Consider the following 15145-nt stretch of genomic DNA (forward strand, 5'->3'; position numbering starts at 1 on the left):
TGGGTAAACTCATCGAGGTGTACGGACAGCCAAACAAAAGGGAATAAAAGTGTAGCTAGAGCATCCATTCTGCTACACTTACAGTCTGTTAGAATCAGCACAGAGGATCAACTCACTCACTACTAGCTACAATTCTCACAGAGTAAACACTTAAACATTGCAAATAACATACACAGTGTTTCTCTCAAAAATAGTCAACTTAACTATTTTCTTCCATCCAGTAACCAAATGAACATTTCTAAGTTTAATTGTTGCAGATAACTTTTCTGATTAAAGATTCAATATCTCTGGATTAACCCCTTAACCCCTTAGGGACCGGACTTTTTTTGCGATGTTGTACATTTGCGACCAGGCATCTTTTTGACACTTTTGTGGTGTTTGTGTTTAGCTGTAATTTTCCGCTCTCTCATTTACTGTTCCCATACAAATTATATATTGTTTTTTTCAGGACAAAAGGGGCTTTCTTTACATACCATTATTTATATAATCTCATGTAATTTAATTTAAAAAAAATGAAAAAATATGATGAAAAATTTAAAAAAATACACATTTTTTTGAATTTTATGTGAAAAATCTTTTACTCATCTTCAAAAGCGAATGAAAAAAACTGCTAAATAGATTCAAAATGTTGTCCTGAGTTCAAAAATACCCAGTGTTTACATGCTTTTTGCTATTTTTTTGCATGTTATAGGGCTATAAGTACAAGTAGGATATTGCGGTTTCAAAACATACATTTTTAAAATGTATCAATAGTGACATTGTAACACTATTATCTGTCATAAATTGCTAAATAACACCCCACATGTACATATTTTTTTAAAAGTAGACAACCCAGGGTATTCAATATGGGGTATGTCCAGACTTTTTTAGTAGCCACTTAGTCGCAAACACTGGCCAAAGTTAGCGTTCATATTTGTTTGTGTGTGAAAAAAGTAAAAAACTAAATTGAACGCTAATTTTGGCCAGTGTTTGTGACTAAGTGGTTACTAAAAAAGACTGGACATACCCCATTTGCAATACCTTGGGTTGTCTTCTTTTGCAAATGGTATGCCATCATGGGTGTAATTCTCATTCCTGGGCTACCATACGCTCTTAAAGGCAACGTAACCAACCTGGCCATTTTCAATGTAAAAATATTTGACCCATATATTTGACCCTGTAACTTTCAAAAACGCTATAAAACCTGTACATGGGGGGTCCTGTTCTACTCAGGAGACTTTGCTGAACACAAATATTAGTGTTTCAAAACTGGAAAATGTATCACAACAATTATATCATCAGTAAAAGTGCTGTTTGTGTGTGAAAAATGCAAAAAAAGTCACTTTCACTGACAATATCATCGCTGTGATATGTTTTACTGTTTTGAATCACTAATATTTGTGTTCAGCGAAGTCTCCCGAGTAAAACAGTACCCCCCATGTACAGGTTTTAGGGTGCCGTAGAACGTTACAGGGTAAAATACAGTGATGGCAAATTAAATTCTCTGGACTTTCGGCCTGGGTTGGCAGGCAGGTCCCTTAAATTGCAATCAATAAAATAACTTAATTATGTAAAAATATTACACAAATACGCACGTAGAATTGAAATATATATGCATATTTATATATTTGAAGTCTACGTGTATATTTATACAATTATTTATGTAATTTTATATATGGACATATGAATAGTTCGCATTCTTTTTATTTATTTATATATACATAGATATATATACAATTTCATTCTAAGTGTATTTTGATAAAAATAAATATATATTAATATCAAAATACAGTTAGAATAAAATTTCGTATAGATATATAATTTTTTTTTATTTTTATTATTATTATTTTTAATTTTTTTAATTTAAATTATTTATTATTCGTATTTTATAATAATATATATATACAATATATATAGTTATTATATATATACGTGTGTAAATTAATTATAAGTGTATTTTTATATTAATATATGTACATATTAATATAAAAATACACTTAGCATGACATTATATATATATGATATATAGACATATATTATATAGGTATAATATATGTCTATATATCATATATATACACATATATAATAATATTATTTTTTTTTTTTTTATTAACTTTCACTTTAATTTTTTTTAATGATTTTACAGCAGCAGGGAGACTGCCTGTCAGCACAGACAGTCCCCCTGCAGGCAGACACTAGGACACCTATTGTGACCATGTGGTCGCCCTGTTGGGCGATCACATGGCCACAGGGGTCCTAAACCGCCATGGGGAGACTGTCTGGGCTGCAGGCAGTCTCCCCACACCGGGAGCACCGCCGATCGCCGCCGGGGGAACGACGGCGATCGGGTAAGTACATTGGACGGTTAGGACGGTTCAGGACCGTCACCGGTCGGCAACGCAAAAATGCCGATGACGGTCCTGAACCGTCCTCCGTCCTTAAGGGGTTAAGACCGCGGCCAAATGTACAAGTTGTGATCAAAACAAAACGTAAACAAAACCTGGCATTTGCGCTATATGTCTGTCCAACCATAATTCACCTCTTTCATATTAAATGCACCCCCCCTTATTATATATCATTTTATTCAGGGGAAACAGGGCTTTCATTTAATATCAAATATTTAGCTATGAAACATAATTTAATCTGAAAAAATGGGAGAAAATACGAATTTTTTTTATTTATTTAGTTCTACATGACATTTTAATTGTCAATGTCATAATACTGTTTGCTTTTACTGCAATAAAATACACATATTTGTATTCAGCAAAGTCTCACGTGTAAAACAGTACCCCCTATGTACAGGTTTTATGGAGTTTTGGGAAGTTACGGGGTCAAATATTGCACGTTACATTTGAAATTGAAATTCGCCAGATTGGTTACGTTGCCTTTGAGACTGTATAGTAGCCCAGGAAATAAATTTACACCCATAATGGCATACCATTTGCAATGGTAGACAACCCAAGGTATTGCAAATGGAGTATGTCCAGTCTTTTTTAGTAGCCATTTGGTCACAAACACTGGCCAAAGTTAGCGTTAGTATTTGTTTAAGTGTGAAAAATGCAAAAAACGCTACTAAGTGGCTACTAAAAAAGACTGGACATACCCCATTTGCAATACCTTGGGTTGTCTACTATTGCAAATGGTATGCCATCATAGGGGTAATTTTAATTTTTGGGCTACCATAGGGTCACAAAGGCAACGTAAGCAATCTGGCGAATTTTAATGTGAAAAAAATGAAACACAAGCCTTATATTTGACGCTGTAACTTTTGAAAACACCATAAAACCTGTACATGAGGGGTACTGTTGTACTCGGGAGACTTCGCTGAACACAAATATTTGTGTTTCAAAACAGTAAAAAGTATTGCAGCAATAATATCGTCCGTGTAAGTGCTGTTTGTGTGTGAAAAATGCAAAAAACTTAACTTTTACTGGCGATATCATCGTTGTAATACATTTTTACTATTTTGAAACACTAATATTTGTGTTCAGCGAAGTCTCCCGAGTAAAACAGTACCCCCCATGTACAGGTTTTATGGTGTCTTGGAAAGTTATAGGGTTAAATATAGTGCTAGCAAATTAAATTCCCAATACTTTCGGCATGGGTTGTCAGGCAGGTCCCGCTAATTGTAATTAATTAGGATACCTAATTATGTAAAAATATTACATAAATAAATGTGTAGAATTAATATATGTATATACACATATGTGTATATATATGTATGTATATATATATATATAATTTTTTTTAATATTTTTATTTATATATAGGTGTATATATATAGTGATATATACGTATATATTTATGTATATAGATGTGGCGAAACCAACCTCGCCACTGGGCCCTGGAGAAGCCTGTTTGCTAGCCTCCTACCTGCTGACTATGGCCCCTGGGTTATTTGGGGCATATTGTACTTTATATTGCTGCAACTGGCCCTTTTAAAATCATCGATGGACATATTGGGACTTTTTGGGATTGTGGCGAAACCGACCTCGCCACGTGTCCTTGGAGGGGGCCAATTGCCCGCCTCTTGCCTTTGGACTATGGACCAGACTTTATGGGAATGTGATACCCCAGATAGCTATACCATGGAGCCTATTCATATAATGAAAGACTATGGGAAAGACTTTAGCTCCATGGCAATTGTACTGTGTGAGTAGGATCTGCGCGCTATTCGGTAGTTTTGTGCGCGCAGATCCCAGCTATCTGGGGATAGGTGAAATGTCTGTGTGTTATGTGTAAAAGGTGAATTTATGTATTTTAAAGTGTTTTACTGTCTTTGTGTCCCCATGTGCTTAATGGAGTCTGTCTTCCAGAGAAGGCCCTGGAAAGCTAGTGGTTTTAAAAGATACTTTTAGTAACTTTTGAACCCCTGGTCTGATCCATGCCATTTTTTAATATGTTGTTCTCCTGAATGGATTGATTGTGGATATGTAATTTTGTGTGAATGTGATGTATGGTTTTGAAGTTATAAATATTGTGTAAAAAGTATATTTTAAACTGTATGAATAATGGGATTATGTGTCACACTAAGGGGAGGGGGTGTGTGGGAGGTAACATCTATTTCATTGGTTATTTTATGCCTCCCCCTGGGTGTGGCCTGTATGTGTACTCTTGTAATAAAAGCCAGGCTGGATGTGCCAGTCCAGAGTTCCTGTTTTACCCTCAAAGTGATGTGTCGTCTCATTATTGGGGGAAGGATTTATTGAATGCTGTTCCAGTTGACTGCTAGGAGTACAAGCCTATTCGTATGGTTCCTATTCAATGGTCTACAGCATTCATATGCTTGGGAGAATTTAAAGGTTTCTCGGATTCGGTGATTGTGGTGTCTGCCAGAGTGCTTGGAGTCCTCAGGAAGCACTAGGAGCATCCATTAACGGAGGTACTCAGTCGGGGTGCCAGGTGATCCGTTACATTGGTGGCAAGCGGTGGGATGGCGTCCTAGTGCGAGGTAAAGCAGCTCAGAGACACTGTTTGGATTTACAAATTGAGGGCAACGCTAGCAGTCGTGCAGCGCCCCTGGGAGCAGACAAGTATGGAAGGAGAGCTGAGGAGAAGGAATAGTAGGCGCCTCCCTCTGGACCTGGTGTTGCTGCTGGAGGGGAAGACAGGCTGTCTCCCCTTTTAGTATAGGACACTGCCTCTGGGGAGAGGGGTTAACAGGCTCCCCTCCCTGGCACTCTCTCTGCTGTTGAAGAGGGAGACCGACTGTCTTCCCTTTCCATAAGTTGTCCTGTCGCTGGGGTGAGAGACCAACTGTCTCTGCTCCCTGTAGGACACTCTGCCGCTGGGGAGGGAGGACGCTGCTCTCCACTCCTAGTAGCTTGGGCGCAGAGACCACGGTCCCATCTGCACTGATGGGGGGCTTAGTGTCTCCCCTTGGTGGGCTACGCTGCCGCTGGGAAGAGGGAGTAACAAACTCCTCTCCCTTACACACTTCCAGCCGCTGGGGAGAGGGGGTAACAGGCTCCTCTCCCTGACACTCTCTCAGCTGGTAGAGAGGGGACCGACTGTCTCCCCTTCCAATAGTGCGCTCTGCCGCTGGGGAGTGAAACCAGTGGTCTCTCCTCCCTGTAATGTACTCTGCCGCTGGGGATCTGGGCTGACTGCCCAGCATCCCTGTAGGGCCGGTAGAGAGACCGCAGTCCCATCTCCACCTGCCATCTGTGGGTCTTCCCAGGACCAGTCTATGAGGTCCCTCAACATTTGAGAGTAGGGACCACCTGCTTCTGCACCCGGTAACTCTGGCTGCTGCTGGGGATCTGGGCCAGCTTCCCAGCATCCCAGTGGGCCCGGTGGAGAGACCTCGGTCCCATCTCCACCTGCCTGTTGTGGTTCCTTACAGGACCAGTCTATGAGGACCCCTACATCGGGTTCCTTTGGCCGCCTCCGGGGGAAACTGTTAACCTCCTCGAATGCAGCCTCTCTTTGGCTGCTGTAACACTCCTTCCGCTGAGTATATTCTCTCTCTTTCGCCAGCCGAAATTCTCGGTCCATCCTTGCGTTTCGCTCGGCTGTGACCTGGTTCCAGATCGCCTGGCATATATCCATGGGCACATTATCACCATACTGGGCCACTCGCTGCCTCACCTCGGCAAGCCAATCTTCTTCAGAGCCAGAGCCTTCTATACTTGTCTGCTCCAAGTCGCTGGATACGTCTGCTCCCAGGGGCGCTGCACGAGTGCTAGCGTTGCCCTCAATTTGTAACTCCATGAACGGTGTGTCCGAGCTGCTTTACCTCGCACTAGGACACCATCCCACCGCTGCCACCTATGTAACGGATCCACGGGCACCCCGACTGGGTACCTCCATTGAAGGATGCTCCTAGCGCTTCCTAAAGGACTCCAAGCACTGCAGCAGACACCACAACCACCGAACCGGAGAAGCATAAGAATGCTCTCAAGCGTATGAATGCTGTATTAGCCACATGGTAGCAACATATAATAAAATACAATATGCCCAAATACTGTATTTAAAGGGCTAAATCTCCCAGGGGCCATAGTCAGCAGGCAGGAGGCGGGCAAACAGGCTTCTCCAATGTCCAGTGGCGAGGTTGGTTTCGCCACACTCTCCCTGTTTTAACCTCCGTTAGTTTAGACAATATTTGTGCCGTGTCCGTTGCCCGAGGTGCTCTCCCAGGAGTCGTTGTGGACTTGGCCAGCGAGGTCGAGGCGTCTGTGTCGCCGCCATCTTGCGGGCCAGAGGGTCCCTGGTGTGAAACGGCAAAGAGTTTCGGCTACAGAGACCCCTGACTCCGGGGATTTTTTTGAAGGTTTCTTGGCAGGCCTGTTTTCCATGATTTCTGGGTATTTAGCAAGGTTTAGCACGCTTATATAAGCATTCTACGGTGTAGCGGAACTCTACTCAGACACGTCCAGCTCGCTTCGTGTCCAGGCCACGCCCCCCCATACAGGGCTTTTATGCACAGACCCCTACATGGGGTCTCCAATAAAAAAATAAAGGAGTTTCATTCCCAGGATCCTTTGTGCCTGAGAGATAATTGCGTGAGAAAAACCTATAATTTAATTATCACTCAGGTACAAAAAAAATCTATACAAAACATACAGTACCCCAAAAGTGCCCCCACCATAACCAGGAACCCCACAATCCCTGGATAGCCCTGATCTGAGTGTATAACATATAAATATCATTAAGATCGGTTTGGTGAAACAGAAGTGCCGTCGAGGTAAAGATCAGATCTCCCGAACGTCGTTCGCATAGTTGGTCGGGAAATAGAACGGTCAGTGGTCTAATCTTTACTGGGGGTTGAGCGAGTGCCTAGCCGAAAAGCACTCCAGACAAGTGCCGCTGCCCACGTATGGGAGATAAAATGGCTGCCATTCTTTTGTCAACCACGTGCATTCGGTTATACGAAATGGCGGTGACCCAGGGGAAGCATGTATTAATTACTTCCTTGCGGTTTCGTACTTAAGTTGCTGGTGTGAACGTTCTAATGGGGTACAGAGGTGGTCCTCGTTTGGGAGACGACTGGAGGAGATTCGTATACAATAACTCCCGAAAGAAAAAAAGGGAAAAAACTTGCGAAATGGGGCAAAAAAGCGACATTGGCGGTTGGTTCCGCCACAAGCATGTTAACACATTTTCTTGGTAGAAAATGTGTTTGTGGGTTGGAGATATAATTCACTGGATGGTGAATGCAAGTAAAATTGTTTCGATAGAAATCTTATAGAGCTATTCTATATTCCTTCTCAATTTCTCTAAATCAGAGTTGTCTCGTTAAGTCACAGAAATCAGTTGGAAAGAGCAGTATACCTTTGTCTGGTCTAATGATGATCTTTTTGAGTCCCCAATTATCTCAATCTTGAATCTGAACAGTTTCATGTTCTCATTTTTAAAGAATTCCTTATTTTAACTTTGTTACATGGTCTTTTTGAAGTGACCAATGGGATTAGGTGGGTGGACCTTGTTCTAATGATTGTCTTACAGATCAGCAGATGGTGTTATTGCATCACAATAAATTTCATTTTTAATTCCAATTACCACTTTGTCTACTGGGTTAAAGGACCACTCTAGGCACCCAGACCACTTCAGCTTAATGAAGTGGTATGGGTGCCAGGTCCAGCTAGGGTTTACTAATTTTTTTATAAACATAGCAGTTTCAGAGAAACTGCTATGTTTATTAATGGGTTAAGCATTCCCCTATTTCCTCTAGTGGCTGTCTCACTGACAGCCGCTAGAGGCGCTTGCGTGATTCTCACTGTGAAAATCACAGTGAGAGCACGCAAGCGTCCATAGGAAAGCATTATGAATGCTTTCCTATGTGACCGGCTGAATGCGCGCGCAGCTCTTGCCGCACGTGCGCATTCAGCCGACGGGGAGGAACGGAGGCGGAGAGGAGGAGGAGAGCTCTCCGCCCAGCGCTGGGAAAAGGTAAGTTTTACCCCTTTTCCCCTTTCCAGAGCCGGGTGGGATGGGGACCCTGAGGGTGGGGGCACCCTCAGGGCACTCTAGTGCCAGGAAAACGAGTATGCTTTCCTGGCACTAGAGTGGTCCTTTAATTGAAATTTGTGACGAAAATTCCATAACATTTTCTTATCTTTCTGGCTACTTCATCAGGTTGTCATACTTCAAAGGGGTAGTGGTCCGTCTTCATAGACTATCAGTCTCCTTTTTATGTCATAAAGTAGCTTTTGACGGATCTCGACTCACTCTTACAATGGGTTCTTCTAGAAGTCCAATTGCATTTGAAAAGTAAAATTAAGTACTGGTATGGAGTATCTCTTGTTGATGAATGTAATCTGTGTCTGATTTATCAGTTACACTGTCCAATTGTATAGAACTAAGTGTGTCTGTATTAGTAGTATGTGATAACATATGATACACACATTCAGCTAATGTTCAAATTCAATGAATACATTTCATTATAATTAAAACTATCTATGAATATATTCAAATTATTAATGTAGGTATTTTTTGTATATAATTATTCGGTTCGCATATATCAATATATGTGTGGGCTTGGGCTCTCAATCCCCCTTGTTCCAAAGACTTGGTTCTAAGTGTAAGAGATGCCTTATCTCTAATCACTGTTTACATTAGCCAAATTCCATTCAGTTTCCTCATGCAGTGAATGAGTAAGAAACAAAAGTGTCTGTCTGTTTTTCACTTTGTTACAAAATGGAGTCACATCTGCTAAGTAGTGACTACACAGTGTTGTAGACCAAACCAAGTGTTTGATTATTTTTAAATATTTGCCCCTTTCCAAATTGGTTATGGTGCGTGCACGCTTCCAGAAGTAATGTCACACCAGACACACAATTTCTACAATACGACTGCACAATCTAATTTGATGTTGACGAATCCTGTGACGTCGGCGTTCCAATGTCCCTTATGTAATTTCACTGACACCATGTCACAAAATAGTTAGCATTCAAAAAGAGTTTCACCCTAAATTCAGTGGTATTCTCAGTCCACCATATTATCGAACCCGTCATGATTCACCAGATAATAAGTAAGGATACATGAAAATGCCTCACAAAAAAGGAAAAGAACAAAAACAGAAGCAGAAGATTACTTCTCACACAGCAATGCAGTCACCAGTCTGCCCAAAACAATGTCCATTTACGTGTGAAGAACCTGAATTACTCGCAATGTTTCCAAATCTGGTTCTTCACTCTGGTAAATGAGCACCAGTAGGCTGAGGACATGTCTGTCTGTTAGAGCCACAGCTGGTGCACACTGTGCTCTGCAGGAAAGGTGCATTCTGAAGAAATGTCATATTGTGTTCTTTCGAAAGGGGGGCTCTGCTGCTTTTTCCATGTAGAATAGATTGTCTTTGCATGGAGGCCGCATATTGCAGGAAGGTTTCATGATGGGGTTGGTTGTACTGCAATACTGTGTTCTAAATGTTTCCTTTCCGTGGTTCTCAGGAGGTTGTACGTTGCAATGCTGCTCTAATGGTGGAAGCGCTTTCTCTCAGCCCCAGCCTGGGTAGTCTGATGCCATTGGCTTTGCTTCCCAGTGCTGGCAGTGCCATCCAGTCAGTGTATGAGCCACAGCAGAATGAATCCGGTTATCAACGACGCGTTTTTCTGGCATACAACATGGCAGAGCTTTCCTTCTCTCTGCCAGGAATTCGATACGTGATCGACACTGGAAGTGAGCTTCAAACTGTGAGTATCGAGCTCCATCTGTCAGTAGACCGGTTCATTTCTAATTTAAAAATAGCAGGAATTGTGTGCCAGACGTTATAACACATTGGGATTGGAGCAGGGTCTATTAATAAATATAGCTAACTGCACAGCTAAAGATCTGCTCGCTCTGTGTGTACAGTCTGCTCTGTGTGTGTCTCCCTGCTCGCTCTGCGGGTACAGTCTGCTCTGTGTGTGTCTCCCTGCTCGCTCTGTGGGTACAGTCTGCGCTGTGTGTGTGTCTCCCTGCTCGCTCTGCGGGTACAGTCTGCTCTCTGTGTGTCTCCCTGCTCGCTCTGCAGGTACAGTCTGCACTGTGTGTGTGTCTCCCTGCTCGCTCTGTGGGTACAGTCTGCTCTGTGTGTGTCTCCCTGCTCGCTCTGTGGGTACAGTCTGCTCTCTGTGTGTCTCCCTGCTCGCTCTGTGGGTACAGTCTGCTCTGTGTGTGTCTCCCTGCTCGCTCTGCGGGTACAGTCTGCTCTCTGTGTGTCTCCCTGCTCGCTCTGCGGGTACAGTCTGCGCTGTGTGTGTGTCTCCCTGCTCGCTCTGCGGGTACAATCTGCTCTCTGTGTGTCTCCCTGCTCGCTCTGCGGGTACAGTCTGCTCTGTGTGTGTCTCCCTGCTCGCTCTGCAGTTACAGTCTGCGCTGTGTGTGTGTCTCCCTGCTCGCTCTGCGGGTACAGTCTGCTCTGTGTGTGTCTCCCTGCTCGCTCTGCAGTTACAGTCTGCTCTGTGTGTGTCTCCCTGCTCGCTCTGTGGGTACAGTCTGCGCTGTGTGTGTGTCTCCCTGCTCACTCTGCGGGTACAGTCTGCACTGTGTGTGTGTCTCCCTGCTCGCTCTGCGGGTACAGTCTGCTCTGTGTGGGTCTCCCTGCTCGCTCTGCGGGTACAGTCTGCTCTGTGTGTGTCTCCCTGCTCGCTCTGCGGGTACAGTCTGCTCTGTGTGTGTGTCTCCCTGCTCACTCTGCGGGTACAGTCTGCTCTGTGTGTGTCTCCCTGCTCGCTCTGCGGGTACAGTCTGCGCTGTGTGTGTCTCCCTGCTCGCTCTGCGGGTACAGTCTGCTCTGTGTGTGTCTCCCTGCTCGCTCTGCGGGTACAGTCTGCGCTGTGTGTGTCTCCCTGCTCGCTCTGCGGGTACAGTCTGCGCTGTGTGTGTGTCTCCCTGCTCGCTCTGTGGGTACAGTCTGCTCTGTGTGTGTCTCCCTGCTCGCTCTGCGGTTACAGTCTGCGCTGTGTGTGTCTCCCTGCTCGCTCTGCGGGTACAGTCTGCACTGTGTGTGTGTCTTCCTGCTCGCTCTGCGGGTACAGTCTGCGCTGTGTGTGTCTCCCTGCTCGCTCTGCGGTTACAGTCTGCGCTGTGTGTGTCTCCCTGCTCGCTCTGCGGGTACAGTCTGCGCTGTGGGTGTGTCTCCCTGCTCGCTCTGCGGGTACAGTCTGCTCTGTGTGTGTCTCCCTGCTCGCTCTGTGGGTACAGTCTGCGCTGTGTGTGTCTCCCTGCTCGCTCTGCGGGTACAGTCTGCGCTGTGGGTGTGTCTCCCTGCTCGCTCTGCGGGTACAGTCTGCGCTGTGTGTGTCTCCCTGCTCGCTCTGCGGTTACAGTCTGCGCTGTGTGTGTCTCCCTGCTCGCTCTGCGGGTACAGTCTGCGCTGTGTGTGTCTCCCTGCTCTGTCTGCGGGTACAGTCTGCTCTGTGTGTGTCTCCCTGCTCGCTCTGTGGGTACAGTCTGCGCTGTGTGTGTCTCCCTGCTCGCTCTGTGGGTACAGCCTGCTCTGTGTGTGTCTCCCTGCTCGCTCTGCGGGTACAGTCTGCGCTCTGTGTGTGTCTCCCTGCTCGCTCTGTGGGTACAGTCTGCTCTGTGTGTGTCTCCCTGCTCGCTCTGTGGGTACAGTCTGCTCTCTGTGTCTCCCTGCTCGCTCTGCGGTTACAGTCTGCGCTGTGTGTGTCTCCCTGCTCGCTCTGCGGGTACAGTCTGCTCTGTGTGTGTCTCCCTGCTCGCTCTGTGGGTACAGCCTGCTCTCTGTGTCTCCCTGCTCGCTCTGCGGTTACAGTCTGCGCTGTGTGTGTCTCCCTGCTCGCTCTGCGGGTACAGTCTGCGCTCTGTGTGTGTCTCCCTGCTCGCTCTGTGGGTACAGTCTGCTCTCTGTGTCTCCCTGCTCGCTCTGCGGGTACAGTCTGCGCTCTGTGTGTGTCTCCCTGCTCGCTCTGTGGGTACAGTCTGCTCTGTGTGTGTCTCCCTGCTCGCTCTGTGGGTACAGTCTGCTCTCTGTGTCTCCCTGCTCGCTCTGCGGTTACAGTCTGCGCTGTGTGTGTCTCCCTGCTCGCTCTGCGGGTACAGTCTGCGCTCTGTGTGTGTCTCCCTGCTCGCTCTGTGGGTACAGTCTGCTCTGTGTGTGTCTCCCTGCTCGCTCTGTGGGTACAGTCTGCTCTGTGTGTGTCTCCCTGCTCGCTCTGCGGGTACAGTCTGCGCTCTGTGTGTGTCTCCCTGCTTGCTCTGCGGGTACGGTCTGCTCTCTGTCTGTCTCCCCTGTGTGTTTTACACTATTGACATAATCTGCTCTATTATCTTTTGTAATACACATAGAATGTGTGGTATAATAGTGTTATCCTCTGAATTGAATTCAATATTGAGCTTTGATACAGACATTTTTAGACATGGAAAGGCAAGATCTCCCAAAAGCTCGTCAATACAAAATTCTGTTTGTACAATAAAAGATGCACAAGATACCAATTCCATTTAAGTCACTGGAAATCTCTACTCCCAGTCGAAATATTCCAATTTTACTCCTTTTCCTTTTTTTCATAGGTTTACAACCCTCGCATTCGTGCAGATTCTCTGGTTTATCAGCCCATCAGTAAAGCTAAAGCTAAAATGCGCAGAATCAGAGCGCGAGCGAATGACGGTAAGTTTTATTTCTGTAGCAGCAAAATCTACTGTGCTCTGTGATGTCTGTCTAGGTGTGTGTTACTGGCTGTACTGTGCTCGGTGATGTCTATCTAGGTTTGTGTTACTGGCTGTACTGCGCTCTGTGATGTCTATCTAGGTGTGTGTTACTGGCTGTACTGTGCTCTGTGATGTCTATCTAGGTGTGTGTTACTGGCTGTACTGTGCTCTGTGATGTCTATCTAGGTGTGTGTTACTGGCTGTACTGTGCTCTGTGATGTCTATCTAGGTGTGTGTTACTGGCTGTACTGTGCTCTGTGATGTCTATCTAGGTGTGTGTTACTGGCTGTACTGTGCTCTGTGATGTCTATCTAGGTGTGTGTTACTGGCTGTACTGTGCTCTGTGATGTCTATCTAGGTGTGTGTTACTGGCTGTACTGTGTTCGGTGATGTCTGTCTAGGTGTGTGTTACTGGCTGTACTGCGCTTGGTGATGTCTGTCTAGGTGTGTGTTATTATCGGCTGTACTGTTCTCTGTGATGTCTGTCTAGGTGTGTGTTACTCTTTGTACTGTGCTCTGTGATGTCTATCTAGGTGTGTGTAACGGATTGCCTGGCACCCCGACTGGGTACCTCCGGTAATGGATGCTCCTAGCGCTTCCTGAGGACTCCAAGCACTCTGGCAGACACCACAATCACCGAACCGATGCAGCATATGACTCTTCTCAAGCATAGGAATGCTGTAGACAGTTGAATAGGAACCATACGAATAGGTTTGCACTCCTAGCAGTCAAACTGGAACAGCATGCAGTAAATCCTCCCCCAATAATGAGACGACACTTCACTTTGAGGGTTAAACAGGAACTCTGGACTGGCTCATCCAGCCTGGCTTTTATTTCCATCTCACACATACAGGCCACACCCAAGGGGAGGCATAAAATGACCAATAGTATCACGGGTGCAACCCACACATCCCCTCCCCTTAGTGTGACACATAATCCCATTATGCATACAGTTTAAAATATACTTTTTACACAACTTTCATAACTCTAAAACCATACATCACATTCACATAAAAATACATATCCACAATCAATCCATTCAGGGGAACAACATATAAAAAAATGGCATGAATCCGACCAGGGGTTCAAAAGTTACTAAAAGTATCTTTTGTCCCTTACTAGCCGCATGGCAAACCGGTTAGACAGGTTTTACATAGGCCTCTATCCTGGAGACAAAGAGGGAAGTAATCCAATTATCCAGGGCTAGAAGCAGACTCCATTAACCACATGGTTACAGAAAGACATAAAACACTTTAAAATACAGAAAGTTACTTTTTATCCATAACACACAGACATTTCACATATCCCCAGATAGCTGGGATCTGAGCGCACAAAACTACCGAATAGCGCGCAGATCCTATTCACACAGTACAATTGCCATGGAGCTAAAGTCTTTCATTATATGAATAGGCTCCATGGTATAGCTATCTGGGTTAACACATTCACATAAAGTCTGGTCCAAAGGCAAGAGGCGGGCAAGCAGCCCCCTCCAATGACACGTGGCGAGGTCGGTTTAGCCACACTTCTCCCCTTTACCCCCCAGACTAACAGGGTATCTGACCTCCTGCCGGTCAGTGCCCTTGTTAGTCCCGCAGCCCACCCACAAAACAGAAACAGCAGTACAGCCCACCCACAATAAATGGTTACTACACCTGAGTAAGAGAAAAACTTGTCCAGGTCCAGGTGCCTCACCATGGCTGTGTGGGGGACTGGTAGGCTGTTTTGGTGGGTTGCTGAGTGGGCAGAGCCCAGCGGTACTCTGCCCTGGTGCCAGCACTACCCCGGGAGTAGTCTGGTTGGGGCCTGGTTGCTGGAGACCGACTGTCTCACCTTTAGATGCACAGCTCTGCTGCCGGAGGGGGAGACCGACTGTCTCCCCTTTGGATACATAGCTCTGCTGTTGGAGGGGGACACCGACCATCTCCCCTTTGGATACTCTAAGCTGTCGCTGGGGAGAGGGGGTAACAGGCTCCTCTCCTGATAGAACACTCTGCCGCTGGGGAAAGGAGACTGAGCTCTCTATTCCCTGCACATTACTGATCCGCCGCTGGGGAGAGGTGGTAACAATCTCCTC

The 15145-nt window shown here is 45.4% G+C and overlaps 1 protein-coding gene across 4 annotated transcripts in view; it reads left to right on the forward strand.

The window, feature by feature from the left end:
* Positions 1-15145, forward strand: part of DQX1 (DEAQ-box RNA dependent ATPase 1) — a 136821-nt gene that overhangs the window by 45103 nt on the left and 76573 nt on the right. For all 4 annotated transcript variants that reach the window (XM_063457500.1, XM_063457498.1, XM_063457502.1 and 1 more), the window contains exons 6-7: positions 9870-10112; positions 12934-13030. In XM_063457500.1, the coding sequence (XP_063313570.1) occupies positions 9870-10112; positions 12934-13030 (340 nt within the window). The remainder of the gene's footprint in view (positions 1-9869; positions 10113-12933; positions 13031-15145) is intronic.

This window comes from Pelobates fuscus, chromosome 6 (assembly GCF_036172605.1).
Source record: "Pelobates fuscus isolate aPelFus1 chromosome 6, aPelFus1.pri, whole genome shotgun sequence".
NCBI classification, from domain to species: Eukaryota; Metazoa; Chordata; class Amphibia; order Anura; family Pelobatidae; genus Pelobates; species Pelobates fuscus.